Source organism: Neopsephotus bourkii, unplaced genomic scaffold, assembly GCF_033783945.1.
Source record: "Neopsephotus bourkii isolate Nb327-2 ecotype Australia unplaced genomic scaffold, CSIRO-AGI_Nbou_v1 NB_580, whole genome shotgun sequence".
Classification (NCBI taxonomy): Eukaryota; Metazoa; Chordata; class Aves; order Psittaciformes; family Psittacidae; genus Neopsephotus; species Neopsephotus bourkii.
In genome coordinates, this window is record NW_026901081.1 from 670,685 (window position 1) to 696,781 (window position 26,097).

The 26,097-nt window shown below is 52.3% G+C and overlaps 2 protein-coding genes across 7 annotated transcripts in view; one reads left to right on the forward strand and one right to left on the reverse strand.

Moving 5' to 3' along the window:
* Window positions 1-259: 259 nt before the first annotated feature.
* PLEKHB1 (pleckstrin homology domain containing B1) lies at window positions 260-7,051 on the reverse strand. Its single transcript, XM_061351353.1, has 7 exons — window positions 6,961-7,051; window positions 5,854-5,919; window positions 4,769-4,921; window positions 3,606-3,708; window positions 2,151-2,190; window positions 669-774; window positions 260-523 (listed from the first exon to the last, which is right to left on the reverse strand). The coding sequence occupies exons 2-7, from the start codon at window positions 5,888-5,890 to the stop codon at window positions 387-389; spliced, it is 576 nt and encodes a 191-aa protein (XP_061207337.1). The 5' UTR covers window positions 5,891-5,919; window positions 6,961-7,051; the 3' UTR covers window positions 260-386.
* Window positions 7,052-12,438: 5,387 nt separating this feature from the next.
* Window positions 12,439-26,097, forward strand: part of FAM168A (family with sequence similarity 168 member A) — a 174,643-nt gene continuing 160,984 nt past the window's right edge. For 3 of the 6 annotated variants that reach the window (XM_061351428.1, XM_061351431.1, XM_061351430.1), the window contains exon 1: window positions 12,439-12,563. The gene's annotated coding sequence lies outside the window, so the exon portion shown is untranslated. The remainder of the gene's footprint in view (window positions 12,564-26,097) is intronic. The other 3 variants (XM_061351433.1, XM_061351432.1, XM_061351429.1) reach the window with 3 other exon arrangements.

Consider the following 26,097-nt stretch of genomic DNA (forward strand, 5'->3'; position numbering starts at 1 on the left):
GATGGGTTTGAGAATGGGATATGGGATAGGTTTGGGGCGGGGAATGGGATGGGTTTGGGGTTGGGAACGGGATACGGAATGGGTTTGGGAATGGGATATGGGATGGGTTTGGGAATGGGATATGGGATGGGTTTGGGGCTGGGATATGGCATGGGTTTGGGGTTGGGATATGGGATGGGTTTGGGGCTGGGATATGGCATGGGTTTGGGGTTGGGAATGGGATGGGTTTGGGGCCAGGATATGGGCTGGGTTTGGAGCTCTGTCCCCAGCAGGTCAGGGGTTCGCGCAGGCTGCTCCAGGTGGGCCCCAAGGCAGGGGGGAGTTAAACCAGGCTGGGGAGGTGCCAGAGGGACCTGCTGGGGGTCACACCCTGCGGGGGGAGGCTGCTAAAACCAGCAGGGCATCCACATGAAGGAGCCCAGGGCAGCGCCGGTGGCGGCCCCCGCCAGCAGCCCCAGCGCCATCTGGTCCCCAGAGACCCGGTAGGGATCCTCGCGCACGATGACGTGGGTCACCCCCGGAGCTGCAAGGCAAGAGGGGGACATCACCCCACCGGCCCTCCCCATGGTGCCACTGGGGTGGGGATGGGGATGGGGAGGCCCCGTTCTGGGCCACCCCAATGAAGCCTCAATGGGAGGCTATGGTGGGATGGGGATGGGGGTACCCACCTCCGTGCTGGGGGCCGTAGTGGCCGGAGCTGATGTAGGCGGCCTGGTGGGAGTCGAGGGGCACGGTCTGGTAGTAGTCATCATCATAGGGGTCATAGACGTGAACCTGGAGAGGGGAATGAGGGGTAGGGGGGCCTCTGCCCCTGTCACTGCCTCAGTTTCCCCCATCAGTGTGTGTGTGGGGTCCTGAACTGGGGCCCTGGAGCATCTGAAATGGCTCAGGCACCTGAATCACTTGTGTGGGTGCCTGGCACCTTAACCCTGCACCTGGCACCTTAACCCTGCATCTGGTACCTTAACCCTGCCCCTGGTACCTTAACCCTGCCCCTGGCACCTTAACCCTGCTCCTGGTACCTTAACCCTGCCCCTGACACCTTAACCCTGCCCCTGGCACCTTAACCCTGCCCCTGGTACCTTAACCCTGCCCCTGACACCTTAACCCTGCCCCTTACACCTTAACCTTGCTCCTGGTACCTTAACCCTGCCTCCATCGGCTTAACCCTGCCTCTGGCACCTTAACCCTGCCCCTGGCACCTTAACCCTGCCTCCATTGGCTTAACCCTGCCCCTGGCACCTTAACCCTGCCCCTGGTACCTTAACCCTGCCCCTGGCACCTTAACCCTGCCCCTGGTACCTTAACCCTGCCTCCGTCTGCTTAACCCTGCCCCTGGTACCTTAACCCTGCCCCTGACACCTTAACCCTGCTCCTGGTACCTTAACCCTGCCCCTGGTACCTTAACCCTGCCCCTGACACCTTAACCCTGCTCCTGGTACCTTAACCCTGCCCCTGGTACCTTAACCCTGCCCCTGACACCTTAACCCTGCTCCTGGTACCTTAACCCTGCCCCTGGTACCTTAACCCTGCCTCCATCGGCTTAACCCTGCCTCTGGCACCTTAACCCTGCCCCTGGTACCTTAACCCTGCCTCTGGCACCTTAACCCTGCCCCTGGCACCTTAACCCTGCTCCTTACACCTTAACCCTGCCCCTGGAACCTTAACCCTGCCTCCATTGGCTTAACCCTACCCCTGGCACTTTAAATCCTGTCCCTATCCCCTTCGCTGTATCTCCCAGCACCTTGTGTCCCCATGAGCCTGTGCCCCCATTCCCTTAACTCTGCTCCCATTCCTGTAGCTCTGCCCCATCCCCTACCCCTCCCCTGTCACCTCAGCTGTGCCCCCTCAGCACTCTGTGTCCCCACACCCCTCTGGGCCTGCTGTCCCTGTAGCTTTGCCCCCATTCCCCTTAACCCTGCCCCTGTCCCCTTGCGTTGTGCCCTGTTTGTCACCTTGTCCCTGCACATCACCCCTGAGCATCTTAAGGAGGCCAAGGTCACCAGTGCTGCCACCTGCTTTTCCTGCCTGGCTCTGTGGGATTCCCTGAGGATGCCCCACAGGCACAGGGGCTCGGGGAGGGGATGCTGGGATTGGCTGGGATCCTCTCCCACATCCTGCCCGGAGCCCAGGCTGGGATGGAGCCTCACCGGGGTGGATTTAGCCTCCAGCACGGCCATCTTCCAGGCACTGTGAATGGAACAGAGGGGCTGGGGTTAGAATGAGAGAACAGGATCACAGTGGGGTTTGGGTTGGAAAGGACCTCAGAGCTCATCCAGTCCCAGCAGCTTCTTCCTTATCTCCAACCTGAACTCCCCCTGTTTCAGTCTGAACCCATCACCCCTTGTCCCATCACTGCAGTCCCTAATGAAGAGTCTATCCCCAGCATCCCTATAGCCCCCTTCACACGCTGGAAGCTGCTCTGAGGTCTCCCCACTACCCAACACCACGGGGATGGGCACAGGGTTAAACCCTGTCCCTGGAACAAGGGCAGGTGGGAATGTGACACCTAAATTGAGGGGAAAAGTGGGAAATGGATGATTTTCCATTCAACTGGGATCAAGCTCAATTGATTAAGCTCAGCTTGGCCACAGCTGAACATCTCCCTCTATCTAAGTTCAGCTGAAAGCTTCCTCCTTTATTTTCTGTATTTTCATATATAAATTTAAATCTATTTTTATCAAAAACGCTTCATTTGTATAGAAATGAATAGAAATGAAGCTTTGTAGACAGGAATGGAAGGGGAACGGTGCTAAAAGTAGCTCTTTCCCCCTCCTGGGCACAGCCTGCAGCCCATGAGGACATCACATTCACACTGTTGATCACCAAATGCCAATGAAACCCCCTCCCCAGTGATCCTCAACCTGGCCAAGAGGTGACTGCTGATCCATGAGGAAAACCCACTCTGCAGGAGGCCAAGGGCTTCACAATACCCAGCGTGGCTCTAAGTCATTCAGTGGGAAACCCAACAGCCCCCAGTCTGTGCCCATTGCCCTGTCAGTGAATGTGGATGTGCGAGAGAACAGGGGCTCGTGTGGATTCACCCCTGGGGTGGGATTGGGATGGGGCCCTTTCCATGCTTGGATTGAAGGGATGAAAGATTGGATATGGTCCAGCTTTAGTGTGCTTGAGCCCAGAACCCCCCCCTGTGCTGGGCTGCACCCCCAGAGCGTGAGCAGCAGCTCAGGGAGGGGATCCTGCCCCTCTGCTGTGTGAAGGGGAGACCTTAGAGCAGCTCCAGTGCCTAAAGGGGCTGCAGGAAAGCTGGAGAGGGGCTTGGGACAAGGGCCTGTAGGGCCAGGCCAAGGGGAATGGCTTGAACCTGCCCGAGGGGAGACTGAGCTGAGCTCTTAGGCAGAAGCTCTTCCCTGTGAGGGTGCTGAGGCGCTGGCACATGGTGCCCAGAGAAGCTGTGGCTGCCCCATCCCTGGCAGTGCTCAAGGCCAGGTTGGACACAGGGGCTTGGAGCAAGCTGCTCCAGTGGAAGGGGTCCCTGCCCATGGCAGTGGGTTTGGAACTGGAGGAGCTTTCAGGTCCCTTCAGCCCACACCAGTCTGTGACTCTGACTCCGATGCCAAAGCCACTGAAGGGGTTTCAGTGCTTACACAGCATCGTCCTCGCTCTCTGCGCACAGCGTGGTCTTGGAGCCGTCCCGCAGCACAACCATCAGGAGGCAGTCGCGGCTCTTCCCCTCGGGCGGCTGCACGTCTGGAAAGGGACGGGGCAGGATCCAGCCTCAGTGATAAGAGAGGTACCCAAGTCCCTCCCCATCCACCCCTCGGGAGAGGCCGGGCTCCAAATCACCCCTCTGTGTGCTGCTAAAGGTTGGAACCATTCTGGACCACCCTTATAACTCGGGTTTAATTCAGGCTCCAGCTCCACTTGCAAGGCAATCTCAAAGTGATTGTGATCCCAGCTGGGATCTCAATGGTTAAAAGCCAACAGGAGCTCAGAGCTGACAAGCAGAAACCTCCACCCCCATAGCAGAAAGCAAATGGAAATGCAGATAATTGCCCCAAATCGGAGGCCAGGAGGCTGAGCTGTGCTCCCTCTGAGTGTGCAAGCATCCCAATTGCATAGAACTATGAGGTTTCTTCGTCTTCCCCCATTCCCAAAGCTCAGTGGGACCCTCTGGAGAGTGGGACCCTTTGGGTGCCTGCTCCCAGTGCTGCATCCCAGAGCTGCCACTGCCACTCACAGCCCATGAAAGGCGCTTTGTGAGCAGGCTGTGGGCTGCTGAGGCTGAGCTGAGCTGCTGCTTTGTTCTGCTTGTTTGTGCTAGACAGCGATGGGAGGGCTGTGGGATGGTGCTCAGAACAGGCACAAACCAGGAGGAGAGGTTCCCTTTCCTTCCTTCCTTCCTTCCTTCTTCTTCTTCTTCACTAGGATGAAGCTCTTCCTTGGGAGGGTGCTGAGATGCCCAAAGAAGCTGTGGCTGCCCCATCCCTGGCAGTGCTCAAGGCCAGGTTGGACACAGGGGCTTGGAGCAAGCTGCTCCAGTGGAAGGGGTCCCTGCTCATGGCATGGGTTGGAGCTGGAGGAGCTTTAAGGTCCCTTCCACCCAACCCATTCCATGATTCCCCATGGAAACACAACAGAAGATGCAATGTGCATCTTTCTGGTGCTGGCTGGGAGCTAGCAAGGGGCGAATGAGGCAGCCTGGATTGTTAGGACGTGTGCAAGTACAATCAGAGCATCATTTAAATGGTTGCAGCTCCACGGAGACCCCTCCATGGGGTGGGTTTGAGGACCTTGGGTCTCTGCTCACCCCTGCACTCCCGGCCGGTCCTCACGTCCCTGCAGCTGTACTTGATGTGGATCCGTCCGTCCATGTCACGCTGTGTCTCATCATGGTAGTACACCAAGCTGCCATCCAGGTACAGCACGAACCAGTTCCTCTTCCAGCGGCGCAGGATGGAGCCTGGAGGGATGGGGAATCATAGAATAGCTTGGGCTGGAAGGGACCTTCAAAGGTCCTCTAGTCCAAACCCCCTGCAATGAGCAGGGACATCTTGAACTAGATCAAGCTGAACAGCACCGGTCCCAATACCAGTCCCTGAGGCTTCCACTCGGACACTGACCATTGACCACAACTCTCTGAGTGTGGCCATATATAAAAGTTATGGCATTTGGATGTTTAATACAAATAAAACAGGCTTTCAAGAGGGTACAATAGCAAATATTTGAAGAGCATAGGACAAACTCACTACCACCTACATGCCTCCTTAGTATTTTGCACTAGTTGAATTCAGTAATGTCTCAAGTTGATGCAACCTCTTTTTAAAGGCATCTCAGGTTACCCTATTGAATCGTGTAGCACTCCACTGGGTTAGGCAGCTGAAAAAACTGTAGGAAGACTTCACTGAACCAAGATATTCCCCTCTCCAGCACCTCTAAACAGGGGGATAAGAGGGAAAAGACCCCCGTGAGGCCCAACACCATCCCCTTCATCTGCGGTTGGATGCCAGCACCCCATCCAAGAGCCGCTGCATCCCGCAGGACACCCATCCCTGGCACCAGGAGCTGGGGCAGTGTGACCAGGTGGCTTTAAGTGAGATGGGGCTGCCAGGAAGAGCCATCAGGATGTCCTGGTGCTGCCCCACTGTGTGCGGGAGCAGATCCAGCCCTGGCCATGGAGCTGAGCATCTGTTTGCATGGCAGACGGCCCCGCTCTGCGCTTACATAAACCCCCAGGCGGCTGAGCCATGATTCCCTCGCTGCTGTGGATTAAGCACCAGGGATGGGGGGTGTTGTCCCCCCCCTACATCCTTCCTCCTGGCATTCCATAGCCCAAACCTCTCCAGGTGTTACATGGGGGGCTCCCAACATGGGATGCTCAAGGGTTGTACTCACTCTGCCGCCAAAGCCAACCGCTCTTCACCAGCGCCATGGCTGCGGGAGGAGTTTCCGGACCTGCTGCTATAGGAGAAATAATGGGGTTAGAACAGCAGCTCCCTGTTCAGCTCCAGCTCCTTTCCCTTCTTTCCCCTCCCCACAGCTCCATGGTGCTCCTGGGTTTTGGGGGGGGATGAGCTGTGCCATGGGTTAATCGGGGTTAGGGACAGACGTGGGATTTCATCCTGCGGGAGATGTGTGTGTGGGGGGGAGGAACTCCAGCACCTTTCTCTCTGTCATTAATCTCATTGGGATTTAGGGATTATCATCCCGTGGAGGTAAAGGGGGAAATCCAGGCCATGTATGAAACAGGCTGCAACTCCCCACAGCCCCAGTAACTTTCCATGGCAAACCATGGCCCCGGGTCCCCAAGCAGAGCCAGCACCCCAGGGTGCTGTCCCCTGGACATGGCACCCATAAACCAGGGACCCCAGCACCCTGGCATCCCAGGATCGATCCAGCACTGCCTGGCTGGGTCCCCTCCTGGTTTAGGGCGCACAACAAGGCTCAGACATCCCCCCCCCCCCACCAAGTGCCTCTGTACCTGTGTTACCCAGCACCCAGCTCCTTGGATACACATGTTCCCCTGGCATCCTCAGCCCTGGTACCTGCATCTCATATGCCCCTGGTACCCATGTCCTCCCAAAATTATGGCCTCTGGGTACCCCCATCCCCTGGCACCATCACCCTCCTGTCCTCACACCCCCCAGGTACCCCATCCCTTGGTATCCCCATCCCTCAGCACCCACATTCCCCTGGCACCTGCATCCCCCTGTATTTGCAGATATGGTATCCCCATTTAGTGCCCTTATCCCACATCCCCATGTCCCACATCCCCTGGTACCCATATCCCCTTGTCCCACATCCCGTGGTACCCACATCCCCTGGTACCCCCCTGCCTTATACCCACGTTTTGGGCGACCCCCTTTCTCCATCCCTCTGGTACTCCCCGGTACCCTCACTCCCCAAGTACCCCCATCCCGGTACCCCCATCCCCGTACCCCCCATCCCTTTCCCCACCGTTCCCAGTGCTCGCCCGGGACCCCCCCAGCCCCGGATCCTCACCGGGAGGAAGCGGCTCGGCAGCTCCCGTTGCGGGCAGCGCTGCGCTGAGCTCCGCTCCCGCTGCCCGGCGCTGCCCGCCCGCACTGCGCGCCGGGAGCTGTAGTCCGGTACCGGCAGAGGCGGTGGAAGCATCCCCAGGTGCCGGCCAGAGGGAAATGGCGCTTTTCACCCATTCATCCCCAAAAAGCGATGCCCCGTGCACCCGCGGCCGGGCTGGTGATGGCCCCGGTTGGTGCAGACCTGACCCGCTGAGGATGCAGCGCCTCCAAGCCCCCTGAGCCCCCCTTTTCCTCCGGAGATGGAGCGCGGTTGGGAGAAGCCGAGGGATGAAGCGGGACTATGGGGGCTGCAATTAAGCCACACGGTGGAGGCAGAAGCTTTGGGAGGGCTCAGCCCAAACAGGAGCCCCAGAGCCATGCACGGGGAGGTGAAGGGGTGCCATGGGGTTTCCTGCTCCACACAGGAGAGGGACCAGGGATATGAGATGCTTGGGGGATACAGGATCAGGTTGGACACAGGGGCTTGGAGCAAGCTGCTCCAGTGGAAGGGGTCCCTGTCCGTGGTAGGGGTTGGAGCTGGAGGAGCTCTAAGGTCCCGTCCAATGCAAACCAGTCTCTGATTCCATGACCCTCAGGTGGTGCTGGGAGCAGTTCTGAGGAGCTGTTTAATATCCCAATGGGCTCTTGCTGGATCTAGCATCAGGAGTGTATCACTGGCAGGAGTATAAATAAGGAACAACCCCAATTTTAACCAGGTAAATGCTCACCTGACCTGAGTTTCTGAGTGGAGTGAGTTTTCCTTTGGGATCAAATCAAGCTTTGACCTGGCTCCTGCTGGAGTTAAAAGCAAAACTACCCCTGGCTGTGGACATGGATGGGCTCATGTCACACGTGCTCAAAGGACACAGGGCTGGAAAAGTGGCTGGAGCTGTGGCTGCACATGACAGGAACCCTTCACCCTGACAGAGATGGGTAAACCTGCTCGGAGAGAAACCAAGGGGAAGTTAGGAGTGGAGGAGAGCCTGGGATACATCCCTGTGTCTGCTGCCAGCCTCAGGCAGATCTGGAAGTCACAGCCTGGGAGGAAAACACAAGAGTGAATTATCCAGGGACATCAAGAGCCAAGAACCATCCATCCCCTCGTATCCACTGCTCTTCTTCCACCAAATGAAGAAGTGTGAGCATTGCATCAAAGGAAGTGATTCTGTATCTCTGCTCTGCTGAGACCCCACTTGCAGCACTGTGTGCAGTTCTGGGGTCCTCAACATCAGAAGGACATGGAGCTGTTGGAGCACGTCCAGAGGAGGCCAAGAGGATGCTCAGGGGCTGGAGCAGCTCCTGTATGGAGCCAGGCTGAGAACATTGGGGCTGTTGAGCCTGGAGAAGAGAAGCTGCGTGGAGACCTCAGAGCAGCTTCCAGTGTGTGAAGGGGGCCTATAGGGATGCTGGGGAGGGACTCTTCATCGGGGACTGCAGTGATAGGACAAGGGGTGATGGGTTCAGACTGAAACAGGGGAAGTTCAGGTTGGAGATAAGGCAGAAGCTCTTCCCTGTGAGGGTGCTGAGGCGCTGGCACAGGGTGCCCAGAGAAGCTGTGGCTGCCCCATCCCTGGCAGTGCTCAAGGCCAGGTTGGACACAGGGGCTTGGAGCAAGCTGCTCCAGTGGAAGGGGTCCCTGCCTGTGGCAGGGGTTGGAGCTGGAGGAGCTTTAAGGTCCCTTCCAACCCAAACCGGTCTGTGATTCTATGATTCTATGAAAATAAGGGCCAGCAAGGCACAGCTATTTTAGAGCTCTCCATACACAGATGTGGGGCACGCAGAGGGCACTGTGCAGCACTGTGCATTGTTCCCATTGAGATAAACCTGAGGTGGGAGCCCAGAGCCTCTCTCAAAGCTGTTTTTGCTGCGCAGGGAAGGAAATGGCACATTTCCCACAGATCCACATGAGCACCGGAACCAGTCAGGGCTGAGACAACTTTGGGAGCTGGTGCTGGCTGGTGTTACACTGCTTAAAGTACACCTCAGGTTATTTATAGCATATGGCAGCAGAGAAGCTGTGGCTGCCCCATCCCTGGCAGTGCTCAAGGCCAGGTTGGACACAGGGGCTTGGAGCAAGCTGCTCCAGTGGAAGGGGTCCCTGCCCGTGGCAGGGGTTGGAGCTGGAGGAGCTTCAAGGTCCCTTCAGCCCAAACCAGCCTAAGATTCTACAGTCTGTGAATTAAATTCCCCCAGCTGCACACAGATTGATTACACAGGAGTTAAGCTGCAAGTACCCATCAGTCAGGGCACACTCACACAGCTCTGTGCATCCCTCCACACTCGTTATCAAGCTACAGAACATCCTAAACATTTCAGAGCCACACATTTTGCAGTCAGGGGCCAGGGCACAGAGTTTGTTCTGCAATGAGGTAATATTAAAGTTCCCTTAGGAAAGGATTTGGGCTGAAATTTGGGTTACTCACTGGTATCGGGCCTCCCCTCTGCAGGTAGATGCATGCCATAGTTCGGTACAAATCGTTCTTGAAGCTTTTCTGCCACCTTGTCATGAGCTCTGCCACAGGACCTGCATAATTTGTCTCCTTGGCAGCAAAAGGACACACTGCAGAGGGGAAGAAAGAGATGCTCTGTTCCAAACAGCAGCACATTTTCATGGGGTGGAAAACCTACAGCTCTGCACTAATGGGTTCTGCTTGGCTGCAGCCCTTGGTTGCTTGCAGAGAAGACACTGAGCTTAGGACAAGGAGGAGAGGAGGGAAACAGCAGCTACTGCAATAAAAGAGCAGAAATAAACCCACCAGGGAACAAACACTGAGGCAGCCACGTGCTTCTGAGGGACAGGGTGGAATGGAGGTGCTGGGCATTGCAAACCAAAGCAGTAAAGCATCGCAGCATCACTCTGCTTTCCTCTGGAGGAGACAACGGTGGGATCTGGGACTTGGTTTATTTATGTTGTGTAAACTGGGGTTTTTGGGGAGTTAGATGGGAGATATTTGGGGCTCACCGGGGGAAAATGGTGAGCTGCAGACGTAGGAGGTTATTTCCAGCTAGCAAAGCTGTGCAAGTGGGAGAAGGCAGAGGATGCAACATGGGAACAGGCTCAGCTCCTCACCTGGGGGAGCCAAATCATGGGTTTCCCAGTGTTTACTTGGAACCATAGAATCCCAGCCTGGTTTGGGGTGAAGGGACCTTAAAGCTCCTCCAGCTCCCTGCCATGAGCAGGGACCCCTTCCACTGGAGCAGCTTGCTCCAAGCCCCTGTGTCCAACCTGGCCTTGAGCACTACCAGGGATGGGGCAGCCACAGCTTCTCTGGGCAGCTCCCACAGCAACTGGGTGCTGCTCAGCAAGAGATGGAGTTGAAACTTCCACCTTGGTTTTCTTCCAGCCGGGCTCTGTCCTTGTCTCACCCAGGTGGCTGCCATAGGAAGGAGCTGTCACCAAGCAGCGGTGGAGAACTTTGGTTGTAGCCAAAGCTTTGGGTTTTGTGTAGGAAACCAAGGAATTTGGGAAGTCTTCCCACGTCTCACATGATGCAGGACGCTGGTGGGGCTCCCCTCTGTCCTTTTGCTGTGGAGGCAGATGGGTGAAGCCCTAGGGGTTCAGATGCTTCAATCTGGGGTGAGCTGCAGGTGAGGACATGCCATCAACTGCTCTTTCTCTTACTAATACACGTTTGCTGGTGGGACAGCTTGGTACTTGGGTTGCAGGGGCGATACACCACCAATGTGGGCTGCTAAAGAGACCCCAGATCGTGCTGGAAGTTTCCCTTACTGTACAACATTGGCCATCATAGAATGGTTTGGGTTGGAAAGGACCTGAAGATCAGCCAGTTCCAACCCCCTGCCATGGGCATGGATGTGGATTATTTGACATGGTTTTCACAACAACCTCTTCCTATCAGTATGTCAAGCAGTGAGGAATGAAGTGAGCAGCTCGGGTACAGCCTTTGCTAACCCTGGGACCCTCCTGTACCAACTCGCTGGTTCCCCGGGGGGTGCTCCCATTGCTTGGGAAACAAGAGTGAACCTTGATGAAAAGCAACTGGCTTCAAAGGGCACCAAGTGTTGTGAGGGAGTGAGGAGGGGACATGGGATAGAATCAGTGAGGTTGGGAAAGCCCTTTAAAATCTCATCCAGTGCAACTGGTCCCATCAGTGCCAAGGCCACCACTGCCCCGTGGCACTGAGGCCTCATCTCCATGGGGTGTGAACCCTTGCAGGGCCGGTGCCTGCAGCCCTGCCCTGGGCAGCCTGTTCCAATGCCTGAGCACCCTCTGGGGCAGGAATTGCTCCTCAGCTCCATCTAAACCTGCCCTGGTGCAGCTTGAGGCCGGTTCCTCTTGTCCCATCCCTTGTTCCTTGGGAGCAGAGCCCAGCCCCTCCTGGCTCCATCCTCCTCTCAGGCACTTGGAGGCAGCCATCAGGTCCCCCCTGAGCCTTCTCTTCTCCATCTGAACCCCCCAGGTCCCTCAGCCCTTCCCCATCACACTTGGGCTCCAGGCCCTGCACCAGCTCCATTCCCTTCTCTGGCCCCGCTCCAGCCCCTCAATGTCTCTCTTGCAGTGAGGGGCCCAGTGCTGAGCACAGGATCCGAGGTGCAGCGCCCGATGGGGTCAGTCCCTGGGTGAATCCCATTGCAGTTCTTCCTCCCAGACACCAGCACTTCCCAGAAACACTCATTTCTCTCCCCAAACCGGGGCACTGAGCTGCGGGGACGCAGTTTGCACCCCCCTTGGAGCTGTGTGCACCCGCAGGTGCTGCTCAACCCTCCGGAAAGCTCCATTTGGGTTTATCACACCTGTGATAAATGTTCCTAAATTAAAACGTACACCACTCGTTCGTGCTCCCAGAGAAGGGCCCTTTCCCGTCCCCCCGGCCTATGGGGGCCAGCAGCCCTTTCCCCAAGCACTGAGGGGGTTTTTCCCCTCCCCGAACGTTGGACGAGGGCTTTGGCAGGGAAATTGGGGTTCTTTTAGGACGAGGGCCGGTTTGGGGTGCGGGGAGAGGAACGGGGCCTGGCCCCGCTGTGAGGAGCAGGCCGGGCTGGGGGGGGAAGGCCTGGCCCCGAGGCCGCGCATCCCGCCGTGGACACGGCTGCTGCCGGAGCTCACCGGCCGGCCCCAGGGCAATGTCCGAAAGCCGGGGCCAGGCCGCGGGGACCGCCGGAGCCGCGCTGGGTTCATCCCCGTGGGGATCGCGGCTGCGGCCTCCGCGTTCCCCTCGGCCAGCGCGGACTACAACTCCCAGCATGCCCCGCGGTACTACAGCTCCCATCACGCTCCACTCTGGCCCGCCGCACTACATCTCCCATGGTACCCCGCGGCCACACGGGCCCTGTCTCCCTCCCCGCCCGCCGCTCGAACTACATTACCCAGCGTGCCCAGCGGAGGGCGGCCAGCGCCGAGCCGCGGCGGCTGCGCGCGGGGCATGCCGGGAGCTGTAGTTCTGGCAGCGGCTGTAACGGTCCCGCTGGTGGTACACCCCCCCCCCCCCCCCTTCCCTCAGCGGCTGCGGGCAGAGGCAGGAGCCGCGGAGCGGGCGGAGGGCGAGCGGGAGCGCTGCCGCCGCCGCACCGGCTGAGGGGACACCGCCGCCCGAACAGCCGCAGGTGAGGGGGGGATAACGACACCCCCGGAGGGCGCTGAGGGGGGGCTGCGGGTGACAGCCGGGGGGGTGTGGTGGTGGTTGTGAGACCCCCCCCGCCGGGGGCACGGGGCCTGGGCTGCGATGGCGGCGGTGGAGAGGGAGCATCCTGTCAGCGCTGTGGGGGAGACCACCGCCCTGGGGGGGCGAGCCCCGGCCCCAATGCTTGTGCCTCCCACCAAAGAGCCTGTTCCCCCCCCCTTAGCATTAGTGGCGGGATTTGGGTTCGCTGTGATGGGCACTGGGGCTCGGTTCACCTCAGCCCCCCTTTGCTTGGCGCCGGGGGGGGGGGGGAGCCCGCTGAAGACCCCCCCCCTTCATCGTGGTCAAGGCAAGTTCTGGCTGTGTGGAAGAAGGGCAATGGAGCGACCGCGCTTTCCCCTCCTGCTCTGAGCCCTCGGGAGACGCCGGTGTGGGTATGGGGGGGCACCCCAAGGTGGGGGGGGCACCGCTTCACCCCATCCCCACTGCGAGCAGCGAGAGGGGCACGTGGGGATGATGATGATGGTGATGATGATGAGAGCGACAGAAGAGAATATTGAGGAGCCCGACAGTAACTTTATAGGGTGGGAAAGGCCGAGTTGCATCCGTGTCCCTCATCCCCGCTCCCTTTGGAGCGGGTTTAAAATGGCCCAGGTTTGCGGAGCGAGAGAGGGGGGGATGATGTCGGGGTGCAACATCGGCAGCCTGAAAGCAGAGAGCGCAAGGTGCTGAGACGGGAGGCGGCGTTGTCCTCCCTGCCGCTATGAAATAGTGGGTGCTGTGCCTTTGCATCAAAGGGCTGCTTGTTTTCTTCCCTTTTCCTTCCCTAAGAATTGCTTTGAATACTTTGGCGTGGTGCTTTTCAGGGCAGCGAAGTCCGTCGCTGTTACAGCGGGTTCGTAATACCCCAAAAGGTGCCTTTATGGGAAGCTGAGGAGCCCTCAAGTAGTGGAATAAATACTCAACCTCAATTAAAGGGTTTGTGCTGTGTTGGGTTTGGGGGGGGGGGGGGTTGGATTTCCCCCCCTCCCTGGACGTCGTGATAAGCTCTCAGGTTATGGCTTGGCTTTCCATAGCTGGAATTTCATTCAAAAGGCGTTTGTTCAGTGCTGAATTCTGTCAAATGCAGAAAAACGAGCAGGTTGAAGGAGGCTTTTTTTTTTCCCCTTCTCCTGGACAAAGGCATGTTGTGCTAAGCCCAGAGAAACCCCCAGTGCTTGTGTCCCTCTTTTAATCCAGATATGATTGAAGATGCAGGGCTGTGTTTGTTCTTGCTGTTCAAATCGGGATGGGAGGAAGCGAGAGGTTTATTTTCCCTAAGGAATGGGAGCGATGGAAGCATCTTTAGGGAGACGGTTTGCTGGACTTGATTGCATCGACTGCGTTATTGCATGGAATGTGGACTATGAAGTGGTTCTGGAGGAGAACTCCAATTGAGGAGTGATATGGAGCAATGTAAAGGAAAGGGGAATTAGCACTTGGCAGCCAAATGCTTTATTTTATGATGGTTTTTTTAATCCTTTTTGCTTGCCAGTTTGGGTTTTTAACTGTTTCTTGGCTTCTCCTGGCCTTTTTGGTTGGGTACATTAAAAACCCACCCCAAACAACACCTATGGTCTGGTTATTTCTTCTTTCTACATGCGTGTAGCCATTAGAAGGACTGGTATCACTTAGCAGTGTGTTTTTTGGTTGCAATCTATATTTTTTGGTTGAAATCTGTATTAAATCTGATTAACTTTGGTGCTGGAAGTTGCAAATATGAACTTAGCTACTTATGCATCTTAACTGTTATGTTATTTTAGTCTTGCTGAAGTAAATGTTCCCATTTATCAGAAGGAATCTCTCCCACATGATGTCCTTACAGTGGCCTTTGGCTTTAGTGAATGTGTGCTGAGTGGTTCAGATGTTACTGGTCAGATTTATGGGGGTGTTTTCGTACTCTTTAGTTGATTAAAATCCCTGGCTGTTAGGAAGGGCACTTTTGGAGAGGTACATATATAACCCTTTCCCTTTGGAACAAAGGGATCAGAAGCAACCTGATTCCGTGCTATGAAGGTGGTTTGAATTTGTTGTAATGGGAGTGAGGAACCAAAATGAAGCACCCACATGGTGTCCAAATGAATGCAAAATAATTATGGGATACGGTCCCTTAGGGAGATCATCTTGGAGAGGTCCTTTGTGATCTTGGGTGATACTCATTGTCAAGTTCAATGCTAAGTCTGCATTGCAGTAGGTGAACTATTAAGCATGTTTAAAAGCTTGGCAGTGAAGTTTTTGTGCTCCCCTATGGAACCCACCACATGCGTAATGGGGAAGAACAGGAAAGAAAGGTGATGCTGCTCTTGGTGTTCCTGAAAGCGTTTCCCAGACAAGGGAAAATGCTTCGGAGAAGCAATTCTGCATTATTATAATGAAATTTGGTCTAAATTTCATTAGGTGATCTGTCCAGAAGAGCTTCTGAACCTCACTTTAGGAGTGTAGGTGCAAATGCAGCCACTTCAGTGAGGGAAGTGGGTGTTTGATCCAGGAGAGCATCTGCTTTTGGGAAGCCTTCAAAGGCAACCGCGGTCAGAACAGCACAGATCTCCTTTTCTGGGAAGTGGGACATTCACAGCTGGGATGGAGCTCCTGGATCACCATAAACGCCAGCAACTGTGGCATAAACAGGATTCAGGCCTGGTTTAAAGCCAGGTGGGTTTCTGCTGCTGCCTGTGGTGCAGGAGCGGTTCAGACCTTTCTTCCCTGGTAGTTGGAAACCTCCTGTTTCCACCCAGAGCTCTCAGCTGACTTGCAGCTCTCAGGTGGTTGATGAGGCTGTCAGAAGGGAAACACAACTTTTATATCTTCCTTTCTGAGCTCACTCCTCCCTTCAGTCCGGGTTATGATCTCCATTTGTCTTCCACTGATGCCTTTTGGGCTCGATCTGCAGAGGCCCCGATTTCCCTTTCCGCAGCACAAGTGCTCCATGTACTTTCTGTTTCCTCTGCAATTCATAAACTCTCCTTAAACCACCACGTTCTAACTGTGCATTTCAGGCCCGAATGAGCTCCCTTTGTGCTGGCTGGATGATGCTCTGCTTGCTTGGCTTCTCCTCGGGTGTCTGTGGAGGGTTGAACACCATCTCCCCACGCTGTGGAGGTGCTGGGTGACCCTTGTCATGAGGTGACAGACGTGCAAAGTGCTGCCAACCTCCTCCCAGTGCTGGGCTGAATCCGAAGTACTTGAAGCATCCCCATGAGAACTGTGTTCTTAAGCAGTGTGCTCAGGGAGCAGGGACACTTGCCTCGCTCTAAAAGTGCAAGTGAGGTCATTTTTGTACAGCACCAGCTCTGATTTATCTGCTGGTGGGATTGTGTGAGATCTGAGAAGAAGCTGGGTGAGAAGTGGAGGTTCATAACCAAGCATGGTTTTGTTTGTTAATGTACTGTGATCTTCCTAATTAATTAGACTCAATTTTGTTGCTTAAAATCTCCAAGTCACCATGGGCAGCTTCAGTATATGAAGGGTGGGCTTCGAGGATGCTGGAGAGGGAACCTTTTCATCAGTGATAGGACAAGGGATGATGGGTTCAGTCTGAAACAGGGGAAGTTCAGGCCGGAGGTAAGGCAGAAGCTCTTCCCTGTGAGGGTGCTGAGGCGCTGGCACAGGGTGCCCAGAGAAACTGTGGCTGCCCCATCCCTGGCAGTGCTCAAGGCCAGGTTGGACACAGGGGCTTGGAGCAAGCTGCTCCAGTGGAAGGGGTCCCTGCCCATGGCAGGGGTTGGAACTGGATGAGCTTTAAGGTCCCTTTCAACCCAAACCAGTCTGGGATTCTGTGTTCAGTCCATAGAAATAGTGGATGCAAAAGGAGTGACTGAAAAAAGTGTTCTTATTTTATTCTAAAGAATTTCCCAAACTATGTAACCAGCATTTTATTGCTGATTTCAAAGTGAAATGGATCAGTCCCCTCTGACAATCCTGGATTCTTGTGTGCTCTCATGCGTCTCTTCAGTAAACAGATGAAGATTTTTGCTTTGGTGACAATAAATAAAGTCCACCTCTCAATTTTTTGCCTTTTGACAGTCTTTTAGCTCTTTGAATTAAAAAATATTGCCTCTTAATCTGCCACTTTTTAGAACTAGGAATAAATCTTCAAGAGTTATTTCCACATGGCTTGACTACCTGCCAGTCACATGGATGCCGCTGTGCAGAGGCATCAAATGATGTTACCTTTTTGTTCCTTCCACTCCACTAAGGCATAACGTTCCTATTTTGGGGTTTAAAACATTGACATCACTAAATATGGGAGGCAGATGGTGTCCCCAACATAAGAAGGACATGGAGCTGTTGGAGCAAGTCCATAGGAGGCCACAAGGATGCTCAGAGGCTGGAGAAGCTCCCGTATGGAGCCAGGCTGAGAACATTGGGGCTGTTGAGCCTGGAGAAGAGAAGCTGCGTGGAGACCTCAGAGCAGTTTCCAGTGTGTGAAGGAGGCTGCAAGGATGCTGGAGAGGGACTCTTCATTAGGGACTGCAGTGATAGGACAAGGGGTGATGGGTTCAAACTGAAACAGGGGAAGGTCAGGTTGGAGATAAGGCAGAAGCTCTTCCCTGTGAGGGTGCTGAGGCGCTGGCACAGGGTGCCCAGAGAAGCTGTGGCTGCCCCATCCCTGGCAGTGCTCAAGGCCAGGTTGGACACGGCCTTGGAGCAAGCTGCTCCAGTGGAAGGGGTCCCTGCCCATGGCAGGAGGTTGCAACTGGATGATCCTTTCCAATCCAAACCATTCTGTGTATTCTGTGTGTGGTCCTTTGCCAGACTAAGAGAAAGGGGTTGTAGGATGGAGTTTGGGAGAAGTTTTGAGTGGGTGGGGAAGAGCTTGGAAGTGTTTGTGAGTGGTTGTTGATGGCCTTTGTGTAAAACCTGATGTGAAGTAAATGCTTGTCTTGCTGATTTTGGAGCAGGGTGTATGTATTTTCATAGAATCACAGAGTGTTTTGTGTTGCAAGGGACCTTAAAGCTCATCCAGTCCCAACCCCTGCCATGGGCAGGGACACCTTCCACTAGAGCAGCTTGCTCCAAGCCCCTTCCAACCTGGCCTTGAATGTCTCCAGGGCTGTTTTGTGTTATGTTCTGATACACTAATGCTTTTCTTTGTTGTGGGCATTCTTTTGATGTGGGATTTTATGATTATTGACTTAGTTTGTGGCAACAGAAGAAGTGTATTTTCAGGGTTTTCTGTTGTTGAGAGGCAGGTGCTTTGTGATGGGGGTCTGGAGCAAGAATCCCAGAGCCAAAGTTAAGATCCCATCAGGGAATGTCCAGTTCTTGAGGTATTTGCACATCATCTGAAAGGCATTTGCACATCATCTGAAATTTATGGAAGCTCTTGAGTATGAAGCAGCTTTTAGGAACCAGAGTTCTTTTGAGACTTGGGCTGGGCACCGAACAGGAACATGAACACACAAATCTGATTCATTTCCAGGTACATTTGTAATTGTGAGCATTTTGTTCTTTATCTCTTTCTAGAATCTCTTTCTCAGTCTGGAAGTGGATGACACAGTTCATTGTGCTTGTATTGAGCTAAACCTTGTATTTCATCCCTTTTTCCTGTTGGAACCCTGTAGGGAAGTGATGATGAGGATGATATTCATGGCATAATACTGTACTTTTCAGTGAAACGTAGAAGCAAAGAGGTTCCTTTGAGACATGTTTGGTTTCCTCACAGTGTGAGTAATACTTGAATACTTTTAAGAGTTCCTCTGAGTTGTTTACTATGGATGTGCTGGAACCCCTGTGCACTGCAAAGGAATTTCAAGTGACTGTGTGCTTTCTGTGAGGAACAAAATGTGGCTCTGTGGACTCTCTCCAGCAAACCATTTAGGAGGCAATCGTGAGAGGATTTGGAGATGCTGGGTTGTATTTGGCTGTACTTTCCCCTGTCTTCCCTTCCTCTCTGTGAGTGAAACAGTCACATGGAAAACTGGAAGGTGGGAAAATGGAAAGTGAGAGCAGAAAAATGGGGTTTATCATAGAATTCAGACAATAACTTCCCCAATAGAAAGATTAATGCTGAAGTGTATTTGTAGGCTGAATGTTTTTGCCTTTCTTGCCTTGGCTTTGGGAGGATTATGAAAGACAAGCTTAGAGTGTTTTGTGAGAGAAAAAGTACTAGATTGGCAAAAAAAAGCAAGCCTAGATGCCATCGTGCCTGCTGGGCATGTCTAATTCTCTGATAGCATGGATAAGGATTGCAGACAGCAGCAAAAGTTAAACTACAGCAGCACATCTTGGGTTCTGCAGGGTTTTTTGTTGCTTCTAAATTAATGTGGAGCTTAATATAGAAGATCTGCCTCTTTTATGGCATCAGACACTTTAGTTTATCTGCCACGAATTAAAGCAGTGTTTGAGCTTTTCCTTTCTTTGGTGTTAGATACTCAGCTCTCTCAATTTGATAACGTGTGGAATTTGATGTTGGAGATCTATCTTGGAGACAAGTGAGTGTTCTGAGCACAGTTTGCTATTCCCCAGTTTTCCTTTTGGTGCTTTATACTTGGATTTGTGGGTGATGACAGCTCGCTTCTTGAATGGACAAGGGGGTTTATGTGGTTATTCAGGTTATTGTCTTACACACCCCCTACTCTTCCTAGAGCAGGTTAAAGCTCAAGCTTGCTCTTGATTCAACTTAGATTCACAACAGGGTTTTTGAAGTCTTAAAATGCAGTGCCAGGAATCTGAGAAATGGTTTCTTTGTCTTTATTGTAGCATCTGAAGCCCAAATGCTGAACTTTCCTGGGTAGCCGAGTTCCTGCATATGGACTGATCTCATTTCTTTCCCTGTCAGTGCGTAACGCACACACATGCAAATGGAAGTTGTAGAGAAGATACTTGGTTCGAGTTGGCTACTCCTGTGATAGTAGCCTTATGTTGTGGGCTCAGGAGATAAATGTGGTATCATCATCTGTTCTCATCTGAGCTTAAGCTTTCCTTGTGCAATTCCTGGAGTTGGATTTCACATATGTGTTTGTTGGCATTCACCATCAAGAAATGATGTCTTAAAGTGCTTTAGGCTTTGTAACACAAAAGGCAAGTGCAGGGTCCTGGCCCTGGGGAGGAACAACCCTACACACCAGCACAGGCTGGGGGCTGACCTGCTGGAAAGCAGCTCTGTGGAGAGGTAATGGGGGGACCTGATGGACACCAGGTTGTCCATGAGCCAGCAATGGACATTGGGACCAAGGTGGTCAACGGTGTCTTGGGCTGCATCAGGAAGAGCATTGCTGGCAGGTGGAGGGAGCTGATCCTCCCTCTGCTTAGCCCTGGTGAGGCCTCCCTTGGAGCACTGTGTCCAGCTCTGGGCTCCCCGGTATGAGAGACCTGGAGCTCTTGGAACAAGCCCAGTGAAGGGCTGTGAGAATGATGAAGGGTCTGGAGCATCCCTCCTATGAGGAAAGGCTGCAGAAGCTGGGCCTGTTCAGCCTGGAGAAGGCTCTGGGGGAATGTGGTCAATGTGTACAAGTACCTGAAGGGAGGGTGTCAAGAGGATGGAGCCAGACTCTCCTCAGTGGTGCCAGCAATGGGGTGAGAGGCAATGGGCACAAACTAAACCACAGAAGTTCCACCTGAACATGAGCAAGAACATGTTTACCATGTGGGTGTCTAAGCATTAGAGCTTCTCCAGAGAGGCTGTGGAATTTCCTTCACTGTAGGTATTCAGAAGCTGCCTGGACACAGTCCTGAGCACTGTGCTGTGGGTGACCCAGCTGGAGCAGGGAGCTTGGATGAGATGATCCCCAGCCTCAGCCATTGGGTGACTCTGTGAAGATGCTGTTGTGTGTTTTCCAGCAGATGGCTGTCATCTGGAGGTTTTGTCGTTGTGACTCCTCCTTTGATGGTAGAAACAACTTCTACAGAGAAGGCATAAATCCCTCAGAGCTCCTGGTTGCTGTCGCATCGCTGTTTAGCAAAGTGTCCAGCACAGCTCATGTTGTCCTCTCCTCCTCTTCCACAACACCACTGCCAAGGTCAACCAAGAGATTACCTCTTCCCTTTGTGATGCTGCCTCTATCCCAGGGACCTGTAGCTGTGTATGTACCATTGAGGCTACTTCTGTCCGAGCTTCTTGGAAGGTCTTTGGAGACCTCCCTAGGTTAAGCCTTGTAAGATCCTTGTGTGTAGATGTGCTAACTCTGTTTTCACCATGGAAATACGGAGCCTGGAGACCTTTTCCTGCCATTGCACAGAAGGTTGGGTCAGATGCTGTCCTGCTTCTCCCCTTGTGGAGGCCGGGAGATTTACTTTGTATGCTGTTGGGATGATGCTGCGTTGGTGGCTTTCTGTATGGACTTAGAGGAGAGTTCCTAGAACTTAAGGCTGCATCTGGAAACCACATGCACTTAGATTTCCCCTGGTAAAGGAGCCCAATGACTGTTTAGTTTGGATACTCTTTACCTTCTACCAGGACAGTGAGTTTGAATTCGAAGATCTCAAGTCATTAAGAGGCCACCACTTTTCTTGTTATATTTTCAGCAATTAATTATGCTCTCTGATTAAAAATTGAGGTCTAATTTGAATTAGTTTCTGTGGCAGGGGGCTGGAACTGCATGAGCTTTAAGGTCCCTTTAACCCAAACCAGTCTGGGATTTGTCCTTGTATCTGCCCATTGTTTACAGAGGGAGTTAAAGCTCTCATTTACTTTAGAAGCTTTTCCAAACTCTGCTCTGTAGCTCTTTCCTTTATGATCACGAAAAGCACTTTGAAACTTTGTGGTGAATACAAGTGGATCATCTGTATGCAAATTCCTTAATTTTTTCCCTCTGCTAAGTCATATTTGTGAGAAACCAGCATCTCAAGTGATGCCTATTTTCATTACGGTCAGACTTGATTATCTTAAACGCCTTTTCCAGCCTCAATGATTCTGTGATGCTGCTGATATTTCATTAAGATGATAATTAAAAAGTACAAACATCACACAAGTTAAAATCAGTTATTCAAATCAAGGCATTTTGCAATCCTGGTTGAATTACTAGACCTAGATATATTTAAATGTGAGTCTGTTCTTTCTCTCTGCTGTCTATGCTTCCAGTCCAGTGATTGCCACAGTTTTACTGGTTATAATGTCCATAGAAGTTACTTTGTGTTTTTACTTGTCCCCTATGATTTTAGGAAACTAATCCCCTGTCATCACTTGCTCCTCAGAGTTTCTGTACCCATCCTGTGTCTTCCCCATGTCTTCCATACACCCTCTTTTTTTCTCCCTATGGAGTCACATACCCAGCTCCTTGTCTAGTGGATGATGTTCCTGCCCATGGCAGGGGATTGGAACTGAATGAACTTAAGTTCATTTCCAACCAAACCATTCTATGATTCTAAGTTCCCCTGAAAATCCAGTTCCTCTGCAGTGCTGATAACTGACAGAGTTGAGCCTTTTCCCCCCCTTTATATAGGGCCACGTTGCAGCCATCACTTCCCTTTCATTTCTGAGCACCATTGAACTAATGGTTTTAAAGTCTACTTGCTCATCACATCAGATTTTCCTCCTCCTTGCTGGTAAGGATTTGATTTATTCCTGTTGTAATTCAGCCTCCTCACATCCCTAGATAGCAACAGAGCATCCATTTTCTCCATGGATGCTCTTGTCTGACTTTGAACCTCATTTCCCCTTCTAAGTGTCCTTCTCTTGTGTTTAGCTTATTCCTTTCCTGGCTGCATCAGCAGTTTCAGCTGGGAAGGTGTCTTATTAGTTGGAAAGATGCTGCCTTTGCAATTCCTGCTCTCTCTATTCCCTGCAGTATCATTCCATCACTCAAATCCAAATATCTCATCAGTCGTGCAGCCTTGTTCAGTTCAATGACCTTTTTGTGCCTTCTATTGCATCAAGTGCTGGATGTGTGTTACAGCTTGGGGTTCAGCTGCCTATGGACGTACAGTCAGGCTATGATGGGGTGCAGGGCTAAGAACATTGGTGTTTTGAGGCACTCAACTGCACTTTCTGGCTCTCCCTGAGCTCTGCACTCAGCCAAAGCCACTGTCTCGTGTAGAAGATCCCATTGACTGGCAGATCCCTGCCTGTTTCAGAGGCAGCTTCTGCCAGATCCTCGGAGCTTCCTCTTAGTACACTCAAGCACGGGGAAGAAGAAGCCTGGCATGGCACCATACAAAGGCTGCCAAAACCTCACTTAGCCTTTCCCTTTCAGTTCTTTTCCAGGATCCCTGAAATCTTTCCTCATCTGCTTAGCTCCAGCTGATGCCGAATCGCTGCTCCTGGTCTGTGTGGTTGCTTGTGACCAGAGTATAGCCAGTATTTGTGATCATGTGTTGAAAGAGGAAATCGATGCCAGGCAGGTATTCCTTAGAGGCAGTTGTGCTGATTCCCAGAGCATGTTTGCAGAGGCTGCTTTTCCCCAGCGCAGGCTGAAGCAAACAGCAGGAGACAGGTCTGCTCAGGATTCCAAGGTCGTTCTTTCCTGCCAACACGAAATCCATGCACATGTATGTGTGTGACTTACACCATGGGGGTTTCTCTGCCTGTCCTTGACTTTCTTCTGCTTTCCTGATGCTCTTCATGGACATTCTGGTTCTGTCAGTACTCGCCAGTGTGTGTATGTCCTGTTATCGGTGATTGATATAGTATCCCCTTCTCCCAAAACAAAGCTGGGTGCTCTGTTTTTGTGCTCAGCCCTTGGGAAGTTTGTTTTACTCACATCTGCTTTAGGCCAATTTGTGACCAGCCTCTTCATCCAAAACTCCATGTAACCGAATTGTCTTCAATGGTGATTGCTTGGGAATGGATTCATAACCTGGTTCAGCCTTGTGCTTTCACCTCAGAGGAGATCTTCCTGATGGAGAACCCAAACCATGGAATCCCAGCCTGGTTTGGGTTGAAGGGAGCTGTGGCATCTCCCAATGTTTAATCTATTTTGGGAAGTACAGGAATTACCAAGCCTTTTTGCCATATTCCAAGGGGGAAACCGAGGTAGGGAAATTGTGGGCATGAGAAGAACCGGATTCTGGTCTCCCATGATCTGACCATGAGATCATCCTTCATCACTAGCAAAATACCACTCATAACAGTAAAGGTTGGTAGATACCTATGAGCAATTAGGCAGAAGCTCTTCCCTGTGAGGGTGCTGAGGCGCTGGCACAGGGTGCCCAGAGAAGCTGTGGCTGCCCCATCCCTGGCAGTGCTCAAGGCCAGGTTGGACAACAGGGGCTTGGAGCAAGCTGCTCCAGTGGAAGGTGTCTGTTCCCATGGAAGGGGACTGGAACTGGATGAGCTTTAAGGTCCCTTCAACCCAAGCCATTCTATGACTATGATTCTATAAGGAGTTTTTCAGCACCAAATTATTCCATGGAAATGGCTCTCCCAGAAATTGCTGCAGAGACTGTTCTGGTGCTTCACTTGTTTCAGTTCTCACTTGAGGCTGGTGCCTTTGATCTGTGAAACTCCTGATTTGAATCTTATCTCCTTGCGAGGCTCTGTCCCCAGGCCCATGCTGGCAGCCAGGATTAGTTGGGCTTTACTCTGTTGACAATCTTGGTTTTAAATCTGAGAGGACTTTCAGCACAGCTTTCTCCTGGGGCAGGGAGGAACATTGATTCTGGAATATGTTTTTCTTGGTGTTATCGGGATTTTCTGGCTATCAAGATAAGCTGCAGAGCTTATGAATCACGGAGTTTTCTTCCTACAGCATCAGCTGGAGGAGGTTGTGTGTGTCTTTGGTGGGTTTGGGTTTTATCTGACCTTCCTGTGATTTTACCTTTTTATTATTATTTCATATTTCTTGCTTTCTGTGTGTGTGTTTGTGTTAATCAAAAGATAGTGGGGGAAACGTTGAGGAAAACAATCCCGTATCCTTTGGCTTTTGGGTTGTGCCCTCCTGAGATGCTGGAGAAGGGACCTTAAAGCTCATCCAGTTGAAACCCCCTGCCATGGGCAGGGACACCTTCCACTTGGAAGCAGGTTGCTTCAAGCCCCTGTGTCCAACCTGGCCTTGAACACTGCCAGAGATGGTGCACCACAGCTTCTCTGGGCACCCTGTGCCATGGCCTTGCCACTCCCAAAGTCATCTTTACTCTTGGGGAGATTCCCACTGGACACAAAAGGGAATAATCTCCCCAGGGAAGAGGTGACTCCCCAGCACTGAACAATGTTAAGATTGGGCTGTACAGGGTGCTGAGCCATCCAGTCTAGGTCATGCTTTGCCTGGAAAGGTTGTAGCAGATGAACTTTGAGGTCCCTTCAGCATGGGATTCTGTGATTCTATGATCTAGAAAGTTTGAATTATGCCCATTACTGTTACTTCTGGCTCTGGTACATCCATAGGATTCTTTCTACATAAGTCAGAAGCATCCAGTGGACGTAAGGTGTTTATTTCCTTCCCAGCAGCCATATAACATCTCAAGCACTAACTGTTCCCTGAAGAGCTGCCCGTAAGTTCTTGTTGATGCTAAAACAATCCTGTTGATGCCAAAAGATACAACCCCAAGCTCTGAGATCCTCCAGTGCAAAAGACACTTGAAGACAAAGGTACCCTTTGCTGTGATCTGCATCTACATCTCAGCAGAATAAGAATCATGGTTGTATTTCATGACTTCAGGTTCCTGAAGGGAATCCAGTATCCCAACTCCAGCAGTCCTGAGGCTGTTCTTTGAAGGCAAGAGGTTCTGTGTAGGTGTCTTGCAGTAATTTTAGCTCATCCCCTTGATACAGCACACACTGAAGGCTTTCTCTTGCCTCCTGGGGAATACAGTGTGTTCTAAAGGGGCTGAGAGCCAAGTGTCAGCAGATAGTATTTAATGATAGAGCATTTAGACTATGTATTAAAACCACCTGAATTGCGTTTATGGCTTCCTTCTCACTTCTGTAGTTAACACAACAGTGCTTTTAGAGGTAGAGAAGTATCATTTAAACCTGTTCCTCCTCTGTTAAATGTGCACCAGATGGGCTGAGAACCTGGTTTTATTGCTGGTTTAGGTGGGTGCAAGTCTTTGGTGTATGAAAGCTGCCGTTCTGCCCTCCTCCCTGCTGTACACTAATGTATCTTGTGTCAAAGGCATCCTTTCAGGAGGTGCTGATGGTGCTGATACCTTCCTGGAGATGCCCAGTGATGTTTCCATCATGATATTTGGAGACACATGGCGAAGGAGAAGGGAGGAGAGGTGAGACCTCACCTTCTGATAATACCATGAATTTATTGACTTAAATGAGCTTAAATTCGGCTTTGGAAACTGAAACAACATCCTGGAGGTGTAGTTTCACCATGTGCTTGGTGTAAGGGAATAAGACACTTTGCTACTCTGTCTGTGATGCTTCCCTGTGTGCTGAGGTGGCAGGAAAATAACCAACATGGAAACCTTGCAAAGCATGAGTTGGAAGAGGAAGAATGAGTTCAGGGATCGTGTCTGGCCAGGTTGGAGCAAGCTGCTCTAGTGGAAGGTGTCCCTGCCCAAGGCAGGGGTTGGAACTGGATGATCTTTAAGGTCCCTTCCAACCCAAACCAGTCTGGGATTCTGTGATCTTCTAGGACTTCTAGAAGCTG

Bases quoted from the DNA above. Each gene is read 5' to 3' on its own strand.
- PLEKHB1 (XM_061351353.1), bottom strand. From the start codon at position 5,890: ATGGCGCTGGTGAAGAGCGGTTGGCTTTGGCGGCAGA. The intron at 3,709-4,768 runs GTGAGCAGAGAC...GTCCCTTTCCAG, and splicing joins GACCGGCCGGGAGTGCAGGG to ACGTGCAGCCGCCCGAGGGG. The intron at 775-2,150 runs GTGAGGCTCCAT...TCCCCTCTCCAG, and splicing joins TGGAGGCTAAATCCACCCCG to GTTCACGTCTATGACCCCTA.